This window comes from Thunnus albacares, chromosome 10 (assembly GCF_914725855.1).
Source record: "Thunnus albacares chromosome 10, fThuAlb1.1, whole genome shotgun sequence".
Lineage (NCBI taxonomy): Eukaryota > Metazoa > Chordata > Actinopteri > Scombriformes > Scombridae > Thunnus > Thunnus albacares.
In genome coordinates, this window is record NC_058115.1 from 3,280,349 (window position 1) to 3,303,339 (window position 22,991).

Sequence of the window (22,991 nt, forward strand, 5' to 3'; positions counted from 1 at the left end):
TTTACTGTATAGTACACCGCCACAAATAACCAATATGCCACAAAGGTTAGTCTGTACAACATAAAATAATATAATATAGTATAATGAAACATAACAATTTTAGACTTAAATAGTGAAAACATTGTCTCTGAATAGCTCTTCAACTATTATTTTTCCCTACGAAGCATTTTGAGCACCACTGATAAGGCACATAAAGGTCTGTTTCAAGTGAATTTGACAAAATGTACACATCTATTAAAGTTAAATCTATTGTGTCAACATAAACAGAGAATGGAAGTAAACAGACAAATATTCAGATGTTCTGGAAAAGCAAACAAAATATTGTATGTTGCTATATGTTTTTATTAAGATTAAATATTGACAGTATACAATGTACTGTGGGGGGAAAAAAGTACAGGCAATTTGTAAAAGTAGAAGTATTCAGGTTAAAGAGATACAGACTATTTATAGCAGCATACACATACACACAGCACATAAACCAAGTGAGTCTTATTGCTGAGCACACTGGTTCTCCATGCTGTTGTTAGAGCTGACATGGATCATCTCCACTGTTTTCTGTTTCCTTCTTCTCTCCTCTCTTCTGTTCTGCTGCTGGTTCTCCTCCAACTCCTTCACATCATAGTCCGTCACAGGAGAGCTGAGGAGACCAACACACACATTCATACAGTCAGTGTAAAGAGGAGAAATGAGATGGATCGAAGTATCTCAAACTGAAGTAAGGAGGAATAAACTGCGGAGACAAAAGTCACTGAAAGTTTCGACTGGTTTCCTGACTGAACACAAGAATCAGCAGCTCCAGACTCAACTCTGACACTGAAACTAGGACACAGAGAAATAAATGTGTGTTTTGTGAAGCTTGAAATGTCCTTGAATCTTCACTGTTGCTGACAGTACATACACTGACCTGGGGTTGGGAATCACAACAGGCTCATCTCCACTGATCTTCACACACTTCGCAGGCCTTGGCTCAGGCTCTGAACACACAACACAAAATAGGAATGATTAATGGTGCCATGCCATCACATCACATGAAGACATCACTTACAGGTAATGCTTATATGACCGGATTTCATTTTGATTCCATATTTTGATCCTGTTTCACTTAACTGACTTCCAACACAAACCTTGTGTTGAGCTCACTGGCTCAGCTGTAGGACAGGTGTCAGCCTCAGGGTCTGTAGTCTTAGTATTTGTGACATCCATCTCCACGGCAACGACCTGCTCACCCTTATCAAATGTGGCTGCTTCAGAGGAGGGTGCGATGTCTACGGGAAGCTTCTCTTTCTTTCTCCTCTGGATGAGATTCTTTTTTGCCTCTAGAGACAAAAATGTTCAACATTCATACTGTTCACCTACATACACAGTCCGAGGAACAAGTTTTCATACATTTCCTGCAGAAATGAAACAGAAGAAAGATGCCTGATGTGTGAATGTGGGATTAGTATTATTCTAGTTACCTTTGGGTTCATATTTGTGTTGAAGCTCCTCTACTCGTAGCTGCAGTTTGATCTTATCGCTCTGAGCCTTTAGCAGGACGCAGGAAAGAGAAATAGACCATGAAAGCTTTACTTCAAATATCACAATACAGGGATCATACTGTATACTGTAGAAGTATGTAGTTCAATATCAAGACGAAAGAAAATGAATGACGTGTTGAGAGCCACGACTGCACACAGAAAAATGTATTAGTTTAAAAATAGTTTCTTTGGCACATTTCCTTCCTTCATGCTTAAAATAGCATCTTTACTTCAACAGACACAATGACAGTAAGAGCAGCTTTTCACCTGTTTGAGCAGCCGTTCAGATGTGAAGAGTTTCCTCTCCAGCTCCAGAGCTCTCTGGCTCTCTGACAAAGACTTCATCCTCTGTAGGGAAAGTTCATCTCCTAGACGCTCTGCATCCTTACTGAAAACACACACACAAGATTTCAGTGAACCAAGGACCTTATGCATATAGATATATCTGTGTGAGCAGCAAATGTAAGATACTCCCCTTTGAACTGTAAATACCTCTGGAAGACATATGTGAGGCAGATGTGACAAACTACTTGATGAAATGAGGTTTTACACAACTGATTTGCTGATGAAGCAGTTCAAACTCACACGGTGTTGTTGAGCTTCATTTTGAGCAGGTCGGTGTAGTAGGTTTCATCTTGGCCGTCGCCGCTCTCAGCTGGAGCAGGATTAGCTGGCTGAGACTTCAACATCATCTACACACACAAGATATAGAACAAGATATTCAATTACATAATGCATCTGAAAAAAATCCACCTGCCTCAGTTTCTGTAGTTCAGTCACAAGACTATTTAACAATTCAACTTTTCTCTTTAGTCTGTTGATTGGTTTGTGTCACTCCCGCTCACCTCCACCTTCTCCAGTCTCTGTAGTTTGGTCATTAGGTTTTGGATCTCTCCGTTCTTCTCTGACAGCATGGACTGCAGTCTCTCCAGCTGAGCAGGGTCAGCCCTCGATCCCTGGAGCTGCATCAGAGTGGCTATCTGGATCTGTGAGACACATGAACATCCATTCAAGTAACAAGTCGTGTGCACCTTTATATTTTCATTTCTCCGGTTGCCCTCTACAACACACAGTACCTTCATGCGCTGCAGCTGCTGTTTACTGAAAGCGTGTTGTTTCTGCAGCGACTGATACTGGACCTTCATACTGATAAGCTGTTTCTCCATCTCAGAGCGCTTATCCTCCAGCTGTGATGCAAAAAGATAAACACACACACACACACACAATTTATAGTGTTTTTGAGATTGTTTAACTCAGCTAGGTAGAACGGTTCAACTAACTAGCTCTAACTTCAGAGCTTCCCCTTGCTGTTGGGTTTCTGTATAACTCAGTTTGGTTTTTACCTCAGCAAACAGGGAGTTGCCTTTGCTGTTTGGATCCTGGGCCTGCTGTAGAACCTGGTCCAACTGGATCTGGAGGTCCCGGTTCGCCTCACGAGATTTCTGTGGCGTGACGGAGAGGCAGAGATATAAAGACATAGAGACGCAATTACTGACACAGAGGGACAAAGAGATGCACAGACGGTCAGTGTTTCCCATCTCATCGTGCAAAACTGTGCTGTGATTAAAGTAGTGGATGCTCTGAACACTGAGGCTTCTCTCTGTAGTCATAAAGTCAACGTTTCAATATCAATGTAAGATATACACTGAAGATATTAATCCAACTTCAACTGGAATCGTCCTTCAGTAACCTGTATTGATAAATCTTGATGATCAAAGGTGTATTAATGCACGCACACACACACACACACACACACACACACACACACACACACACACACACACACACACACACTAACAAAGTTGAATAAGGCTCAATCTATTTATTTCAGCTATGAACTCTGTACAAATGTAGTAACCATGGTTACCTCTAATGAATTGAACCAGGAAACAGCTTCTTTTTCTCTGTCCTCTTTCTCCTCTGTGATTCGCTCAAGGTGACGCTGCAGGCTGCTATTGGTCAGTTCCAGCTGCTGCTCTCTGTACTGTGATTCCTGCAGCGTCTGTTCCAACTCCACCTGGTAGACAAAACACAGTTCACCTCTCTCTCTCTCGCTCAAGAGCACTAAATATCAGGAACACCGTTTAGAATGAGATGAGATCCTGTTTGGCACTTTGCAAAGAAGCAGCAGCAGCAGATTAGAGAAAGCTCCCTCTCACCTTAATGTTCTCAAGCTCCATGATCTTCATCTGCACCTCCATCATCTCAGACGTCATGGAGCTCTGGGTGTGTTCGTTCAGAGCTCGCAGCTCCTCCATCTTGTTATTCAGCGTCTCTGTCTGCACTTCCAGTTTGTGTTTCAGCTGTTTCTCATTCAGCTGGGATTCATCCAGAGCCGACTGCAACCTCAGCATCTGAATCATGACAAAGACATCAACTGCAATGTTATACTTCTGCTGATTATTTATGGTGGTGAGAAAGACAACTACAGCCTGAGTTTTTTAAATCACTTCCCAGCACAGTAAATACTATTAAAACATTGCAAAACCTTTAAAGCTGTAGTCAACATATATCTAAATACGTTTATTTTTAGTTAATGAAATCTTTTTTCCTAAATGTAGAGTGTTTGTTCAATTTTGTGTACTTTTTTGAATTTGATTTTTTTTTTTTTGATTTTGAAATTGTAGCTAAATTGTACTGTACTTATATTGTTCTTAGGAGAAATGTAGTGATATTTGTGTTACTTAAAGCTGCATTAATTGTTTTTTTGGCCAGAACAAGCTATAAAGAACATTGACAAATTATCACCTTATAAAGTTTTTATGGCTAACATGTTGGTAAACAATTTCCTCTTTCACATCCAACAGACAGAGAGCAACATTATCATTCATTTGGAGTTGTGTTTCTATCCATCTGGTGAAGATAAGACCAATATTCACTCTCTTTTAGCTCTGGTTTTTCTCTCTACCAGCTCCTAACTAACTGCCTGTCTGTTGTTTAGTGGCACAGTTTGGAGAGCTAAGAGGCTACAAAGCTGCAGGCTGCTGATAGTTTTCTCTGGATTCATCACTACTAGTGACCTCTTTCATTTTACACATCATTTGATTTGATCGTCATTTGATCCATTGTTAATATAAAAAAATATTGATTAGTGCAGCTTTAGGTTGTAAGTTTGTATGTTAAATGGACGAATAAAATGAACTTAAATCTGTTTGCTTCTCTACTCTCCAACACCAGACAATAGGAGACCATCGGTCAATGTACCTTGTTGTTGAGATCATTGATTGCCATGCTGTGGCTCCTCTCCAGATGTTCTTGTTCTTCTTGAAGCTGCTGCCTCTGCTGGTTCTTTACACAGTCATAGTCTGACTGCAACGACTCCAGCATCCGAGTCTTCAGCTCAACTTCCTTCTGTAGGGAGTACTTGTCTTGCTCGAGAGCCTGAAACACGCATCACACAGACAGCAGGTGTAGAAGTTTGAAACAATGTCTAGATAATCAGCAGACTTCACTGTGAACACTAGTCATTGGAACTATTTTGTCATGAAGAAATTCTTGACATTTTACATGTGGATATATTAAAACCCTGAAACTGAACTGAAACTATCTGCATGGCTAGATACCATTGAGATTGTGATACCATTATGATTCGGGTCATACCTCCAGTGCGTTGGTCATCTCCACTCTCTGTTCCTCCAGCCTGTTCTGCAGTTCCATCTGCTGGTTGAGCAGATCCAATCCAGCTTGGGCAGCCTGCTGGACCTGCTCCTCCCTCTCCCTCAGCTGGCTCCTCAGCCGCTGTATCTCCTCTTCTGCTGATTTCTCACACATCTGGAGGGACAAGGAGAGAAGGATGTCTGTAGGTTCAGGTTTATGCTTCCAGCCCTGTTGAGCACTGGTTTAAGTCACTGTAATGACCTCGCAAATATGTGTGTGAATATATCTACATTACATTTTTGTTAGAGGTACATAATTATATCACAGGCTTTATTTACAAGTTATTTACTTGGTCCATAAAATCTTCCCTGCCTGGGTCATTTTGGCTTAGTGACATTTTAAATGAATGTCTGCATTGGAGCCTGTACCACAAAGGTAGCTCAATGTTTATTAATGCCAACTAATTCCTTCAAGACCTGAGCTTTGCGTAGCAAGTAATGTAACGCTAGCTAACAGCCAGCTTTGTTATTTCTTCATCTTCCTAAGTTAGCTAGTGTTAATGCTAACAAGTCAGTTACTGTTACACTACATGTTTATCTTTTTAAGCTAAATAAAAAGCTGGAAGACTGAAGACTATGAGCCATTTAACATTATCCTCAGACGCTTCATAATCCACACATCACAATACACTTCAGTCAGCTGAGCCAACAACTAAATACATTTTATAGATCATGAACGATGAGAAAGTCTCTTCAGTGGTGAAACAGGTATTAAGATACTTTACTACAGTAAAAGTACCAATACAGCAATGTAAAAATACTCCATTACAAGTAAAAGTCCTGCATGAAAAATCATACTACAGTAAAAGTACATAAGTATTATGAGCTTGATGTAGTTAAAGTATTGCAGTAAAAGTAGTGGTTTGGTCCCTCTGACTGATATATTATTATATATGACATCATTAGATTATTAATAGTGAAGCATCAGTGTTAGAGCAGCATGTTACTGTTGTAGCTGCTGGAGGTGGAGCTAGTTTACACTACTTTATATACAGTTAACTAGTTTAGTCTTGGTAGATTTTGGTGAAATATTGGATCATTTGAACATTTATTGAAATGAAAGCATGTGAGAAGTTTAGAGGGAATAATCACTATTTGGTGGAGCTGTTAACAACTCATAGACATGTGAAATGTGACCCCGACTACACACTGCTTTTTGTAAGACGTCAAAAGCCAAAAAGGTTGGAAACGACTGGTTTCATCTTTAACAATGTGTTGTATTTTAAAAGCTTGTTATATTATCCATTGTGTCAAATTGTCATCTGAAAAGTAACTAAAGCTGTCAAATAAATGTAGTGGAAGAGAAAGTACAATATTTCCATCTGAAATGTAGTGGAGTGGAAGTAGCTAACTGTTATAAGGTAGCATCACATACACTTGAAATACTCAAGTGAAGTACAAGTACCTCAAAATTGTGCTTAACTTAAGTACAGTACTTAAGTAAATGTACATAACGTTAGTTACTTTGCACCACTGTTTATGGAAGCTTAACGTCGAATAAGATACGTTACTAAGGTAATTTTAGGCTTAACGTTTCTGTCCAGCCAGTCAAGTTCTGTCTGCTTAACTTTAGACAGTGGCGACAATCATGGCGGTGGAACTGAAGTTACCAACTTGTTATTATCAAACAAACGCCATTGAGTCTACTAAACTAAGTTACTATAAAATATACACAATATACGAGCACATAAATGTAGATATTTACCTTGTCGGCGTAGCGCACAGTTGTCAAACAATCAAACCGCCACAGTTTGAATCCAGGTCTGAACTATCGCGATACGAGTTCGTGCCCTAACGAGAGTTGAGCCTGATTGGCCAGTCAGGTGGACTCCGCATCTTCTTCTTCTTCTTTGGGGTTTAACAGCACCTTGCGTTCTTCATGTTGCATTACTGCCATCTTCGGGGGTTAGTTAACCTCCACAGTGTTGGGTTTGTCAGATTTTTCCTATCAATCCTTTTCTTTCAAGAAAGCTGACCAGACACTTCCTGCTTGGTCGGCTTCCACCACACTCCAGTATGCCCCTTAAACCTTCTCTTGTTATCCCTGATGTCCTCATTCCCTCCATCATGTCCTTTTTTCTGAGGTATATTTCCTGCAGTTATGAAGTACACATTCTACTGTTTCTGGTACCTGAAAGTGTTCACAATGTCCAGTTGGATGCTTCCCTATAATGTGGAGAGTACTGTTCAGGTTACTGTGTCCTATTCTTAGTCTGGTCATTACTGCCTTCTCTTTTCCTTCCTCCCCTGTTTCTCTCACTCTGTTTTGTATTGCATGTGGTTGTCTTCCTCTTACCTCCTGATCCCAGTGCTGCCGCCACTGTTTACTGATTTTTTTCCTCCATGCAATACCCGTTCCCTCTAATTTTGAAAGTTTAATTGCGGTGTCTATGTTTTCTTTTTTTAACAGTTTGTTTAGCTAGTTTGTCCAATCTCTCATTACCCAGAATGCTCATGTGCGCAGGAACCCAAATGAGTGTGACCACAGTGCTTGTTTTATTATTTGTGAGTGTATTTCTATTATTTCAAATACTAGGTCTTGGTGATTACTGGATGTATCAAGCTTTAGGCTGTATAGAACAGATGCTGAGTCAACTACAGATCAGTTCCACTCTAAAGTCATCCAAACGGTGGTCAACTCAACCGTATATACACTTAAGAAGTTTGATGTCCATTTGCATATTGCAGCCCTGTGGCTAGGAACTGCAACTGCAGAACCAGTGTTGTCTGTTATTGGATCTTTTGATCGGCCCATAAACACCTGTACATACCCTGTGTGTTTACTTCCTCTATAACTATAGAACTCATGTACTAGATGTGCACTTCTATTCCTTGCCTTATCTTGAAGTAACTCTAAATCTACGACCAGTGATTCTAGTACCCACACAGGGTTTGTAGGCCACATCAATGTCGGGTAGAACTCTATTCCACAATACTTTTAATGTGTTTCCAGGTCGCTTGCTGCTTGATTTTTATGTTCCCTCCCTTTCCCAAGAGGCCTGTAGCACTTTTTTGGTTGGATAATTATCAGAAGTTTGTCCTTCCATAGCATATCATATGCTTTTTCTACATCAAAGAAAACTGCTGCTACCATTTCCTTATTAATTTCCTTACTTCATCTCCTAAACTTAATACTGGATCCAAAGCACCCCTTCCTTTCCTAAATCCACTTTGACTACCTGCAATTATATCCTGTTCCTCTTAAGAGTACAGTTTTTCGTTTACCATTCATTCCATCAGTTTACATATGCGTGATGTGAAGTCAATTGGTGTATAGTTTGCTGGTTTGCTTGCATCTTTCCTTGGCTTCCTTATGGAAGCAATGACTGCCTCCTTCCAACTCAAAGGTATTCTACCTTCCTCCCACACTTAATTATACAGTAATAATTTGTTCAGACCTTCTGCACTTAAGTGTTTTATCATCACATAGCATATTTCATCCCTCTCTGGTGCAGTCATACCAACTTTAACCAGTGCCCTTTTTAACCCATTTTCCACCCCTGTCCACTTCAGTCACAGATGCATTCATGTTTATCATGCATAGGACTAGATAATAGTCCTTACCTCTTGGTACACTTTCCAATCACATATAGGAGCAATATTATTTGTGATTCCTTTCCTGTTTGAACATTTATTCTTGTTTTACCTCCATCGTTTAAGCAGACTAAATTCCTCTCATCTGACAAGTCTTCTATTACCTGGCTATTAACATCAGTTTTCTCACTCCCCACAATGTGTTATGTGCCTTGAAGTCCCCACACCACACAATGCTTGCTCTACATTGCCATTCTGTTTCTTCAAGCTTGTTCAATTCTGTTTTCTTGCAAGGGTTATAATTCACAACCACTAATTCCTTCCTTCCCACCACCATATACTCCAGTTCTTTTCCAATACCCAGTACTCTATAAGAAGTCCCTTGTTTAATAAATGTGACACAGCCCCCTCCTCCCCCATCTTTCTTCTCTTGCCTAATTGCCACATATCCATACATAACAAAATCTAAGTTGGGTTTGAGGCATGATCCCTGAACACACAAAATGTCTGGTTTCTCCCTCCGACTGTCTATAAATTGCTTAAAATCCTGCCCATTGGCCATCAAACTCCTTGCATTCCACTGGAGTATTGAAATTGTTATCAACCAATACATGGTGACTCTTGACTTGCCTGTACACTGAGATTGTCTCTCACTTCCTCCCATTTCAGAGCTATCATATCAAGATTATGCACTGCTGCTTTTACAATTATTTGAATCCTTTCAGTTGTAGACTCAACCTCAGCTGTTGCATTTATCACTCCTGCTATAAAGGTCACCAACCTCTTCTTCTCTGCCCACATCTTCCTTTTATTGTCCTGCTCTATATTCATTGTCATTTGCTCTTTATTGTGGCCGTGCTCCTTAGCCTGTTTTTCCTGTCCGGCCATCTTAGCTGACTCTGCATTAGAGACTTTTCCCTTCACTGTAATCTGTTGCACTTTCACTTCTCTTCTCAACACTTCACAGCCCCAACAAGCAACACTGTGATTCCCTCCGCAGTTACAACACTTCCAGTGACCACACTTCCAGTGACCACACTTCCCATATTCATGTTCCCCACCACATCTAGCACATCTTCTCTTCCCTTTGCACACCATAGCCACATGTCCAAACTCCTGGAAATGGACCTATACAGGCCGTTGGTCAATATTCCCACAAGTTGCCCCCAATACCCAATCCTACTGCTAACAAGTCCCGATGTCAGTTACATTCTAAGCATTAAAATGTACTGGTGAGTTACCACCAGAAATGCTTCATTATCAACTACCCTTGATTCCGCTTATCCAGCATTAAGCAGATCCATTTCTGTGGTGCAATGCATTGAGCGGTAATATTGTGTGACATTTTCAGTGTGAACACACTTAAACACTGTTACCAGTCTGTGTATAACATACAAATGGGACACGGGAAGTTTACATAGCTTAGATTTAATTAAACTTTCATCACGTTCAGTTTTCATGTATTACACTCTACCCAAATTTCAACACAGTTTCACATCAGATTCATACATGATTTTCCTGTTAAATGAACATCAGTGTATCAGTTCATTCACCAGTCGTCTGTCATGCTCACATAGTCAGCACACTCACTCTGAACAGAAACACTGGAATCAAATGTCTCCTGATCCAGAAGATGTTTGGTGAACAGATTCCCAGATTTGTTCCAGATTTTCCAGGTGTGTTTTTACAGAACAATGTGAAACAAATAGTGTTAATATTGTCATCTGTGAGGAATCATACATCTAGAACAACCTACACAATGTTGCTTCCTTCTCATATTTACAGTTAACAGTTTGTGTCTTCATCTCAAGCTGCAGCAATGGAGGCGTCATCCAACTGTCGGCCCTGAGGCTGAGGAGAAAGACCAAAAATCATCATTTGTAACAATGTTGAATATCTTTACATTCAGATAATAATGACTGAGTTGAGGTGCTTGCTCAGTGGTGTGTATGTATTACTGTGTGTGTTTTACCTTGACAAAGATACGTTGGGGCAGGAAGCGTCTCAGAATGTGTGTGTTGGTGGTCGGGCAGCGGGGCAGGCTGATGTTGAGCTGTGGTAGTGTTTGGTAACCAGCCATCAGCGGGTAATAGTTATACAGCATCTGCTGCTCTGAACCAGGGAGGATACGGAGACGCACCTGCACGAGCACACACACACAGCATAAATGTATCTTCTTGTCCATGCATTCATTACTTAGATGTATGTTTTCAGTTTTTACGGAGTGAATAAGGGTTTGTGCCAGTTAAACAGCAATAGTATCAAATTCATAAAATAAAGAAATCCAGCACAACCACAGGCCACAGATTTAATGTATGAAATCCTTTTTACTTGCTTTGACTTGGCTGATGGAAATGCAGCCACATCATCTTTTATTTGCCAAATCTTTATCTAAAGTTAGCAGAGTTGTACCTGTTTGAGTCCAGAGAACATGAAGGCATCAGAGGGTTCAACAGCCATCTCCACCTCCTGCACCAGAGCTGTCCTGTTCTCTATGTGGTAACGAACTGGAAGAGACTCTCTGACTCTCCCAAACGATGGTAAATCTACACCAGAAGATTAGAGATGTTACCACAAGGCCTTATGTGCCAAGAGGTGTCAATTTTCACATATACACAGTATGTGTGATGTGTGTGTGTGTATACTGACCAGCATGGATGTAGAGAGGGACAGACTCCAGGATGACATGAGGTAGAGTGATCGTAGTCTGGATGAGAGGACTCTCAGGACTGGAGGACTGTCTGTAGAACAGAAGTAAAGAGTCAACAACTTCACACTCTTCTACTCAGTCATCAGCCTCAGTGTGTGTGTGTGTGTGTGTGTGTGTGTGTGTGTGTGTGTGTGTGTGTGTGTGTGTGTGTGTGTGTGAATGTACCTCCTCCATGATATCAAGTACTGTCCTGTAGCCGCAGTGTTATTGCCGTTGGTCAGTGGTGGACAGCGAAGACAGAAACACTCGCTGGCACACTCGTCTGTCTTCAGAACCACTGACACACACACACACATAATGATACAGCTATCATATACATTTCATTTTTATTCACAGCTATATTCTATATGTTTACAAAACTATTGTTTATCAAAGCCTGATATATCTTATTCCTCTGTACCACAGAGCTCCACTGTTGTCCATGCATTCTTCTTTGTCAAAACTGGCACCTACTTTACCCAGAATTCACTCGGTGTAACTTAACACCTGTGTAAAACTTCTTCCACTCAAACTATTGAGGTACCTTGCTGTATCTGGGACTGAAGCTGTGTTGTATTGCTGGTCATAGTGAGCAGCTGCAGAGAAGAGGAGGTCAGCAGGAGAGGCCAGGGAGACGATGAGAGGATGTCTGTCATCAACAGGAAGGGGATGTCCACCGCTATCCGCTCCAGTGGCTCAAACTGCAAGCATACAGACAAACAAAGATGATGATAATAGAAGCGCTTTATAAAACTCTCTCCAGCCATCAAGCCAGAGGGGATGCCAGTTATACAGTCATCACCACCACAGTCTGGAGGCTGACTCTGTAAAACAATAGTCTAAATGTGCTCTTTTTCAGACTGTCACTTCCTCCTGAAGGACACTGATAAAGAATGTTGACAGTGTGAAAATAACATCATTTCAAACTTGTAGCTGGCGTGATTTCTCTACAGAAACAACAACCTGCTCTAAGATGCAAAAAAAAAAAAAAAGATTTAAATTTTTTTTTAACATAAATTGTCTCAAAAAACTGTTAATACACATGCTTTGTCATGCAGCTTACACACCTTGGTGGACACAAACTTGACAGACACCTCAAACGGGACCACTGTCTCTATGGTAACCGTTTCATCCTAGAAGACAACAGAACATGAGAGGAGTTAACCGGATGAAGTGTGCAGCATCTAAAAATGTAAAAAATGCAGTGCACAACATGAAATAACACAGATTTAACCTGGATAAGTGTTACCTTATGACATTTGCAGACAATCTGCCGTCCTTCCACAGTTGTATCGATGCTGTAGGCCACATGGAAGAGGAAAACCCTTGGTCCAGTCGACACACATCTCACATATACACATTTCTCCAGCTAGAGACAGACACACAGCATGGATAGTGGAATTAATCATTTTAACTGTGGGGAAGCTGGAATTGTAGACAGGTGTGTGTTACAATGCAGAAAATGCAACATGTTTGTTAGACTGGTGACTCTGTTACCATGATGAGTTTATCTGTAAAGTTGATTTAAAAACTGTCCGTGTCAATGCGTGTGTACCTTTTGGCCTGGTTTCAGATCTCCTAGAGGTATGTCAGGGAGCAGAGCAGGAGCAGCGTCATCACACACCTTCGAGCCGTCAAGTGTCACGTGTGTGGTCTGGCTGAGATTGGCATCCTGGCCTGAACAGAGCAATCAGGACAAACATAACAATATACAATATATACTGTACACTTATGATATGCCATACACATGAAATAACAGCAACATCTACCTTCTACACTAATTTTTGGAAAAGTAAAATAATTTGCTTGGGTCAGTGTACCAGGTTTGAGTCCCGCTGTCAGTTTAACATCCTTGGCCACGCCCTCCTCCTGTGATTGGACGGTGAGGCTGATGCAGTACATTTCATTATTGAGTGCAGGAGGCTGGTGGCTCAGCTGGACAGAGATCTTTGGCACTCTGGAGATGATCCTAAACAACACAAAATATTGATTTTGATTGTGTGGATAATAAGTGATACTGTAGAAACATATGACATATAATGTAAGTGCTTTTCCAGTACAACTAGGATTATAACTGAAGTTGTCTGAGCCAAGTCTTACATGGTACTGTGCTGCATGGTCAGGCTGTCCCAGTCCAGCTCCTGACGTGCTTCGGCGCCCCGCCCCCAGCGACGTGATGACCTGCTAGCCTGCAAGGCCTCGTGGGTAGAGGCTGCGTCTCCGCCCGCCCCTCTCCAGCTCAGAAACACACAGCGGCCACTGTCACTGCCCAGCATCACCTCTATACCTGTCATCTAAACAGACACACACATCAACACAGTCACAGTCAGTATCAATCTTTCTCTCTGTCTCTCTCCATGTCACAAAGACTTTGCCTCACCTCTATCTTCTTTCCAACGTCTTCGGTTTTCGCTACAAAGCTGAAGTTGTAGCATTTGGTTTTCCCCGGCAACAGGCTCATACTCTCCTGACTTGATGACTCCACCACACACCATTGGTTGTACTCCTACACACACACACAAATATAATTGTTTTGTTATTATAAGAAGACCAAACCTTCTCACTTTTCAGTTTTTCCAAGTGGTTAAAGACACTTGACCTGTATTTTACTGTTTATTGTTTTCATTTTTTATGTTAATTTGCACGTGTTTAAAAACTGTTGCTACATAACGTTTGTCCTTTATCTCTCCCATTCTTCATCAACACCCTCATGAATCACACAGCTAGAATACAGCTGCTGGCTTCATAACATGAAAACACACCAGCTGAAAAAGATGTTCTGCTTTTTTTTTTTTTTTTACATCCAATCATATTAGAACTGTGAAGGTTCTTTTCTCTGATACTGCACGTCCTGCTAGTGAAAATCTTTGACCAGTCACTGCGCCTGCTGGTGGAGAGAAGAACTATTTGGACCTTTTTGGATGTCTGTGTGTGTACCTGGTTGCTGAGGCTGACGGCCAGCTTGTTGAGCGATACAGGATGAGGACAGTCGGCTCGCAGGAACACCTGGAGTTGGATGGGCTGGTCTACATGGAAACTGGGAGACTGGAACTTGGCCTTACACTGGACTGGAGTGAGAGAGGGAAAGGAAGGTTAGAAACACCTTCATATACTCTTATAACAATAACCAGGGAGGGGAATATGGGGGAATCTCTAAATGGCCAGTATGAAGAGGAGACATGATTACAGCAACTGTGTCACTCTTTCAGAGTTCAAATGTGCATCCATTGTTGTATTTTAAATGTCAACGGTTCCTTTGGGAGAGAGTGTGAGTATGTGTTTACTCACTGAATGGAATGTAGTCCTGCACTTCAATAGTGAACTCATTTGAGCCGGATAAAGCCATGCGGTCGTTCCACAGTGACTTGGCTGCAGTGGCAGAGGTGGGATCACACTCTGGCTCAGCATCAGGGGCCTCGTTCTGATGGAGGAGGGAGAGAAATAAAAGGATGAGAGAAAGCAAGAGAATAATAAAATAAACTCGGTCAGCTTAATCATAGTCTCACTTCATGTTCTGCAGTTTTTTTTTTATTAACATCATAAACACTGTTGTAGAATCCAGTGAATGGCTGTTTGATTTACTGAACGTGTTGGGTTCAACCGGGTGGAGTCCATCTACTCACCATCAGGACTTTGATGAGATTCTTGTCGATCCTGGACTTCTGTTCCTCCTTTAGTGTTGAAGCTAGAAGACAAGATAAAAATATTATTACCTTTTCCAGAGTATACTGCATGTATTAAAGCCTACTGTGTTTTGTATTTGTAAGCATGCATATAGTAAGTGTTGAGCTGGTTATGGGTTTGAGAAGTTGGTATTTCTGGACTGAAGCTGTGGATTCAGTTCTGCTATTCATCCATCGTAACAGAGGTAAAGGACAGTGATCAACCAATGATGGTTGAGTATTTGGTTGTGATGTCGCTGCTTACCTCTGCCCAGCAGCTCCATGCAGTATATGATGTAGTCTTTAACACTGGCCATCAGATAAGCACAGCGCAGAGCTGTGGTCAGTATGGCTGTCAGGAGACCCCACCATCTCTCTGTGCGGTAGTCACACATCACATAGTCCAACAGCCTGATAACAGAACACACACACACACACACACATATGCTCACATAGCTTGATGACAGACAGGTACTATATTACTGTTGTTTACAAGTCCAGTATGTGTTTTGACTTACTTAAGGGCTTTGGTGTAATCTTTAGCGTGATAGTACTCCTCTCCCATCTGCACCACTATGTAACAGAGAATGAAGACAAGGTTAATCAGTGCAAGAGAAAATGGTCCTTGATGGTTGGAAAAATAAACAGTTTGAAAAAGTAATTAGCAAAGGCTGCCAGCTACATGAACATGAGTGTGTGACATTCCTCTATGATGGAAAGAATGTTAGATTAGCTCATCTTCGCTAGTGACTGCATAACATCGTTTTGAACGCACCTGCCAGTTGTTACACACTTAAAAGAGTATTCCATCAATTTAACATTGCACTTCTATGATATTGTCAGACCCCTGATGGACAGTCTTTCTTAAATGGATCAAACATCGATGCAGCAGAACCAGATATTTCTTTTATTTCATGCATTTTTCTTCTATGCCAAAACCTGATAGTTCTGTTGGAGATTAGGGTTTGTTGTGTTAGTAGCAGCTAATGTAGCCTGGAGCTGCTAGCCTCCAACTGAGATGAGGAGCAGCCACAGAGGTCTGGTAACCTCACTGCTTTCTAACTCCACCCCAACACATTTGTTTCATCTGTAGTCTTCAACTCCAACCAACAGGGCCTATATGGTACTCTGAAGCCACACAAGTGTCTAGGTGTTAAATTAACTTCTGACATGCAACAAAGGGAATGTAATGATAGAAAACAGATTGGCGTGATTATGAAATTGATTATCAAACACAATCAACTGTAGTGTATTCAATGATAAGGAAATTTAACACTATTAAAAAAACAACACAGAAAGCATAGGGTTACTCACTGAGGTGACTCTTCATCCGAGGGCACTTGTACTTCTTAAACTGGGCAACAGCATTGCTGAGGAGGGCTATTATCAGCTCCTGTTTGGATGGAGAACATTGAATTGTATTATGATGTGTGACACACACACAAACACACACATTTCCAATTTGTTTCAATGTTGGGATTAATAAATCTCTAATTAATTGATATTTAAAGCCAGAATGTGTAAACTTGGGTGCCCCCTGCTGGTAGTATCAAAAAACACACTGTAGCACTGCTGCCACTCATAAGCTGCACACATTTTCACAAGGTTTGTCTAATCTACTTGTAAATAAAAACCATCAGAATTATTTGAAAAAATACAGTAATTACATAAAATATTCCACACATAGTGACTTTAACTTTAGTAACTGCTGCCTAAAAGCAACTGAGACAACACAAGAGTGAAGTACAATACACACAGCTGTGTTTTCAGTGAGTGTGTGTGCTTACAGAATGTGGTACATCTCTCTCTTTAATCTGCAAGGCCAGAATCCCTGTCTTCTCTTTCTCTGCATCTGGAGGATCAATACCTGGAGATACAACAATACAGAGGTCAATGTGCTACCCATACATTTCTAACACCATGTCAGAGACTCTCTGTCATTAATGGACAAGGGTGCTATGCCAAAATGATGCATGCAACACTTCTCAATCAAGAACTAGACAAACTGTGTGTGTGTGTGTGTGCCTACTCTGGTGTCCTTGTCTCCAGGGTCTCTGGCCATAGAAGTCAAGTCCTCCGCTCTGGGTGTCCAATGGGTCGGGGGTGGGATAAGTCGCTCCAGCCTAGAGTGATAACTCATTAGCCAGTCTCACAACCAAGTATTAAAAAGCATTTAGTTGATAGAGGTAAGGAAGCAACGAGGCATCTGTTATTCAGATTTAAAGTTGTAAATACAAAATAAGTAAATGTATTAAGATTTACTGAATGAATACAAAGTAAACACTAAGCAGCAGCACTTGTTCTAACACTGAGAGCTGTGGTGTGTCTACACTCTGCCTGTCTTGATTGACACAAGCAGAGTGTGTATATAATATTGGTAGTAGCAGTACTAGCAGTAGAGGTCTTAGTATTATCTGTAGCAGTACAAGTGGTAGAAGCAGTGGTATTCACAGTGGCACCAGTGGTATTACTGGTAGAGAAGTATTATCACCTGACAAAGCTGCTGTGCCATTTGTTTCCTGTCCTGGCTGTAACAGGCAGCCTGCTGGTAGTAGAAACCAGGGTTCTGGGTCTGGATGGCTGTCAGACCCAACTTTATTGCTTCATCGAACAGCTCGCCAAATGACTGGAACCTGACAGAACACACAGATGAACAGACAGCAAGTGTTAGATGTGTTGAGTAGTGGAGCAGGATCACTGTGATAACACATAGACTGTGGAAGACAACTGGGTTTTTTTTTTAAAAGTGCTTTTGGCCAAAATGTCTTCAAAAAGTCTCTCCGGGTGAAAATCAATAGTGAAAATAGAAGAGGAATAGGTCAGTGGAAATAAAGGCAGAGATGCATTGGGCCATATTGCATGATAGTCTTTAAAAGCTGGTGTCTGTGTGTTTTGATATGACTGAGAAGACAGAGTGTGGTGTTTGTGGTAAATTGTGTCATTTTAGAGACAGGTCTGGGGGGCGGGCTGGGGGTTCTGACTAAACCCACAGTTCATATACAATGTGTGTATCTCACTGTTTAGACATCCATGCGGCGTGCTCAAAGGCCAGTTCAGCGCTGCCGATCTTCTTCTTACACAGGTCAATGTGCTTCCTGAACTGGGCGATAGCATCTAGAGGAGTGTTATGCTGGAAACACAGACGACAGATCTAAAGACAGAGAGAGAGAAACATTTAGGCAGAGAGGCAGAGAGAGAGAGTAAAGATAAGCTGCTTCAATGATCAGTAACTGAAGACTTCCATTTATCGCTCTTGAAGCTAAAATCTAAATCCAATAATGATGAAGTGCAGCCCCTGCTCTCACTTTCCTCCACTGATGCATCTATTAGTGTTTAAAATACCTTCTCACAGACAGAAACGGACCTTATAGTTGATGAATCCCGCCATAGTTTTAATCTCCAACATGTTGGTCTCGTGGGCTCTGAGCTCATGGACCAGACTGTATGCAGTCCTGTAGTACCTGCAGACAGAAAATACACTCACAGAGTAAGAGAAACAGCTCTGAAGACTTCAAAGTGCCACCAGCTACTTTGAAAATGAGATGCTTGGGTAAGCAGCCACCATTTGAAGTTTTTTCATGCCGTAATAATGAATAGTCCAATTTCATGGCAGAGAAGTTGTGCTTTTACTGAACAGTTGTTTGTGTTCTACAATAATGGTATTAGTTAATGACCAAAAACAATGTCCCCATTTTTTAAAATTACTTTCTAATTTTCTGGTGAATTTACTTCCTTATAAATCTTAAGAGTATTTGTTTATTTTAACCTGCTGGAAGAAAAAACACTGAACACTTATTTATCAAGAGTGAATCTGTGGGCTCAGACTTACTTGAGAGCATTCTGAGTGTCCTGTTTCAGTTCACTGAAGAAGGCAATTTTAAACTGGTGTCTTACAAACAGCAGCTGGGAACATCAGGAGGTGGAGAAGAGATGATGATGAGGAGGAGGAGGAGAAGAAGAGGAATATCAGGTTACCCTTAAGTTTGCATTTCATCTGAAGCAGATGTATCTGTACACACAGAAACTGTAGTTGAGATGTTTTTCTTTGCTCTAGTGCACCTTCCTACCTGGTGTGTTGTCTTGTTGAGGAACTCTTTATGAGATTTGACTCGTCGGATCTCAGTGTAATAATACGTCTGAGCGTGTTCATAGAAAGCATTCTCCAACCTACAAAATCACAGGGACAATACAGTGGCAAATGTAGCGCTGCAAGGATTAGTCAATTAATTGATGGACTGAAAATTAATGGGCAACTATTTTGATAATTGATTAATTACTTTAGTCATTTTTCAGGCAAAAATGCTCCAGCTTCTTAAATAAAAGGATTTGTTGCTTTTCTTTGTGATATATGATAACACACTGAAGATTTTTGTGTGTCTTGCACTGTTGGTCTGACAAAGCAAGACATCTGAAGACATCACATTGGACTGTGGGAAATTAAAACTGTTATTTTTCACTACTTTCTGACATTCTATACAACAAATAATTGATCAAAAAAATGAATCTGCAGATGAATTGATAATGAAAATAATCGTCAGTTGCAGCTCTAGACAAATGTATCCAAAATCACATTTAAATTTAAAGATGTTCAATTCAGTGAATTGTCAAATTCTTCACATGTTAAACACAAACTTCAATTAGAGTAACTGAAGAGACAAATGGTAGACACCATTTGGACCATTAGCAATTCATAAAACATAATAAAAAAAATACATTTATGCAAAATTATATATGTATATGACGTTAATGAATTGTTAACTACCTTATAATGTAGCCCACTAAGTGGTCAGTGTGCGGCAGTACGAAGAGACTCTTGCCAGACAGATCACAGGCGTTACAGAGAGCTGCAGCTCTCTCTGATGCTACCAGGTCCTCCCCTGTACAAACAGTGTTTGACACAGACAGAGCACATTGCTAAGGATGTGTTTAACAGTAGATGTAATGTTGCTGCCTAATGTCTGAAGCTAGTTTGGCTTTAGACCACTGGTTCTAAAACCACTACAGGGTTTTTTTTTATTAATCTAGGATTTCTTTTACATTATTGGCAAAACTACTCAAATGTTTTTAGATTTTCTAGGACACATGAGTCCCTTGTTTACTAAATGTACAATACAATTTTGTACCGCTGCCAATCAGAGAGAGACACTTGGATATACTGTAGATGAAAAATACAAGGATGGGTTATGATACAAGCACATGACCTAACGTAAATAAGTAGAGGTCCTTACCTGGAGGTAGAGGTGTTTTCTTCTGGATTAACACCACAGCCACCTTGGTGTTCCTGCCCTGAAGACTGGTCCTAAAAATAAAGAAACACAACACAGATGACTGCAGTTCTGTTTCTGCTAGAGATGTCCAGAGTTGATCTGCAGGATACTGTCAGCTATATAGAGCACAGTCTGTTCTCATGTCTTTGCTTGTTTATGATTCCAGTATGACAGCTGTCAGAAACACTTTCAGTACTGGAGTCACTGTGTATTTGAACAAGGTTAGTGAATATGGTAGAAACACTTTTTACTATGCTACAACCACTGTTTCCTATCAGAGCTGCATGACCTAGAATTTATAAACAAGATTATTTTGTGAACAGAATGAGTGGAAACTGATGATGGCAGTTACAACTTTTGTGAAACTGAAAAACAAATCCTTAAAATCCATGTGACAAGTTGCACTTTACACATACAGAAACACTTCAGATTAAGTAAAATGTACTTAATCAAGCCTGATAAAACAAACCCTGAAACATCTATCTGCTGTCTCACTGTCAGACAATAAAACTGTTTCATTCCTGGAGACAAGTGAAACGTACACATACCTGACAATCTCCACTTTAGTGGCACATTCAGACTGTTTCTCTTTCCACTGTGGGTCATCCCAGTCCAGTTCATAGAAGAGAACAACCAGAGCTGGTACCAGGTTCAGGTGTTTGTTCATCCATCCTGTTTTCAGAATGCCTTTAGGAATGTACCATTCATAGGATGTTCGCTAGATGGACAGACAAAGGAGATTAACTGTTTAGAGCTACTAATGTGAAGACTTCACAACTGTTTTGGTGTTCACATGCAGTAATCAGCATTAATTTCTATTCCATGTCATATGTTTTTATTTGTTGATGAACTTCTCTGCGGTCTAGGGTCTCTCCGTCTTCTGCTCACCTTAGTGCGACATTTGGGGTACTCGTGATCTCCTGGGAGCACTTTGAAAGAGATAGGAACTCTGTCAGCTCTCCGGTTGGCACAGAAGGCATCCCAAATGGCCCGGTGCACAGCGTTGTACACCACATCCAGACCAGTCAGAGCTACGAAGGCCATGGGCCGACAACATAGCTCTGGAGGAAGCTCCCACTGGGAACCTGCCATCATGATGGTTCAACAGTGGATACACCTGCACAAGACAGAGCAATATCACTGAAGCAAACACACCTTCAGAGAAAAAATATTTTCTCAGATTCTGTTTCTGTACATCAAGAATATTATGTATCTATCTTTTAAGATTTAAGATCAATTCCGGACCTGCAACGATTGATCAATTAGTTGCCAACAGTTAAACTAATCAGCAACTATTTTGATAGCTGATTAATTGTCATTTTTCAAGAGGAAAATTTCCAAAATTTTCTGGTTCCAGCTTCTCAAATGTGAATATTTTCTGGTTTCTTCACTCCTCTCTGACAGTAAACTGAGTATCTTTGGGTTGTGGACTGATGATCAGGACAAAACAAGATATTTGAGGATGTCATATTTGGTTGTGGAAAATAGTTATTGACATTTATCACCGTTTTCTGACATTTTCAGGACCAAACAACTAATCATTTAATCAAAAAAAATAATCGACAAATTAATTGATAATGAAAATAATCGTTAGTTGCAGACCTTTTCTCTTCTATTTCTTTTTCTACATTCTTAAGCCAAAATATGACTCCGTGTTTTATTTGACTAAAAACGATTCCCTGCCACAAAATTAATTTCCCCCATAAAATCATTATTTGGAGAAACAACATGACAATGCCCGTCCACCCACCAAACATAAACAGACACAGGCTTAATTGACAGCGACTCGCAGGCATGGATGAATTCTATCATATTATATTACATTATATTATATTGAATTATACACCCGTGCTGGCAGGTCACGAGACCTGCTGCTAACATAGATGAGCTCAGTAGCTGCTCACACTGACAGACAGTTGTTTACACTGCACAGCCTTGGGCTCGACTGTTAAACCCCGCCGGGCTGAACACATTTACTGGCACAGAGGCATATGCAATTTATATAGAAATCTGCTGTACATCCAAAAACTGGGTGACATATCACAGTTTCTCTGCGAGCTAAGTTAACTGCCTAACTGACTGACTTACAGAAGCCGTTAAGACGAAAGCGGAAGTGAGATAACATAACTCTGCTAACACTAATGAAACTGCAATTGTCATTTTAGCATCCATAATAATATACCCATATTTTTTAAAGAAAAGCATTTGAATATGTGAACTCACGAATTCATTTAACAACCACACACCTCAGTTGCATCACTTCAAGTGAACTAGTAACGGTGCTAGGTGCAGCTAGCTGTTAGCAGACCACGGTTAAGGTTAACAGTTAGCTAGTGGGCGAGGTTGCAAATTTAACTAGCAAATAAACGTCCGTTTAAGGCTGCCTACTTCGTTTCAGCCAAGTCTCGGCACTGGTCACCATCCGAAAGCTAGTCCTCGATGTGTCAAACTCGACAGAGACAGAAAATAAAAGCTAATTTAGCAGCGGTTGCTAAAGCAACAACAAACTAGCTACTTAGCTGTCGGCGGCGGAACTTGAATACCACTTCCGGTTCGTCTTCAAAATTAAAGTGCTACTCCAGAAACTATTGACTACATAAAAGATATTTCACAAGAAAGGCAAATGATAAAGATGAATTATAATAATAACGATGATAATAATCCTG

General features: G+C 40.6%; 2 protein-coding genes across 3 annotated transcripts; both read right to left on the reverse strand.

The window, feature by feature from the left end:
* Positions 1-312: 312 nt before the first annotated feature.
* Positions 313-6,989, reverse strand: spdl1 (spindle apparatus coiled-coil protein 1). The gene is made up of 14 exons (XM_044364247.1): positions 6,879-6,989; positions 5,118-5,288; positions 4,722-4,898; positions 3,677-3,871; positions 3,385-3,534; positions 2,861-2,959; positions 2,594-2,704; positions 2,363-2,503; positions 2,103-2,209; positions 1,785-1,905; positions 1,458-1,524; positions 1,125-1,316; positions 905-974; positions 313-637 (listed from the first exon to the last, which is right to left on the reverse strand). Exons 2-14 carry the CDS (start codon positions 5,286-5,288, stop codon positions 490-492), a joined length of 1,749 nt encoding a protein of 582 aa, XP_044220182.1. The 5' UTR covers positions 6,879-6,989; the 3' UTR covers positions 313-489.
* A 3,130-nt stretch (positions 6,990-10,119) lies between these two features.
* On the reverse strand, positions 10,120-22,873 carry trappc11 (trafficking protein particle complex subunit 11). Of its 2 annotated transcripts, none has more exons than XM_044363940.1 (30): positions 22,714-22,873; positions 21,214-21,442; positions 20,874-21,043; positions 20,287-20,357; positions 19,821-19,935; positions 19,126-19,225; positions 18,888-18,961; positions 18,423-18,519; positions 18,076-18,209; positions 17,550-17,691; positions 17,088-17,181; positions 16,846-16,925; positions 16,373-16,451; positions 15,577-15,631; positions 15,324-15,469; positions 15,020-15,081; positions 14,685-14,817; positions 14,334-14,464; positions 13,777-13,902; positions 13,497-13,690; positions 13,217-13,365; positions 12,952-13,073; positions 12,646-12,765; positions 12,464-12,529; positions 11,941-12,097; positions 11,583-11,694; positions 11,357-11,448; positions 11,120-11,253; positions 10,680-10,847; positions 10,120-10,558 (listed from the first exon to the last, which is right to left on the reverse strand). In XM_044363940.1, the coding sequence occupies exons 2-30, from the start codon at positions 21,418-21,420 to the stop codon at positions 10,514-10,516; spliced, it is 3,375 nt and encodes a 1,124-aa protein (XP_044219875.1). In that variant the 5' UTR covers positions 21,421-21,442; positions 22,714-22,873; the 3' UTR covers positions 10,120-10,513. The 2 variants fall into 2 exon arrangements, with proteins under 2 accessions (XP_044219875.1, XP_044219874.1); XM_044363939.1 differs by having other exon boundaries at positions 22,572-22,873.
* Between the last annotated feature and the right edge of the window lie 118 nt (positions 22,874-22,991).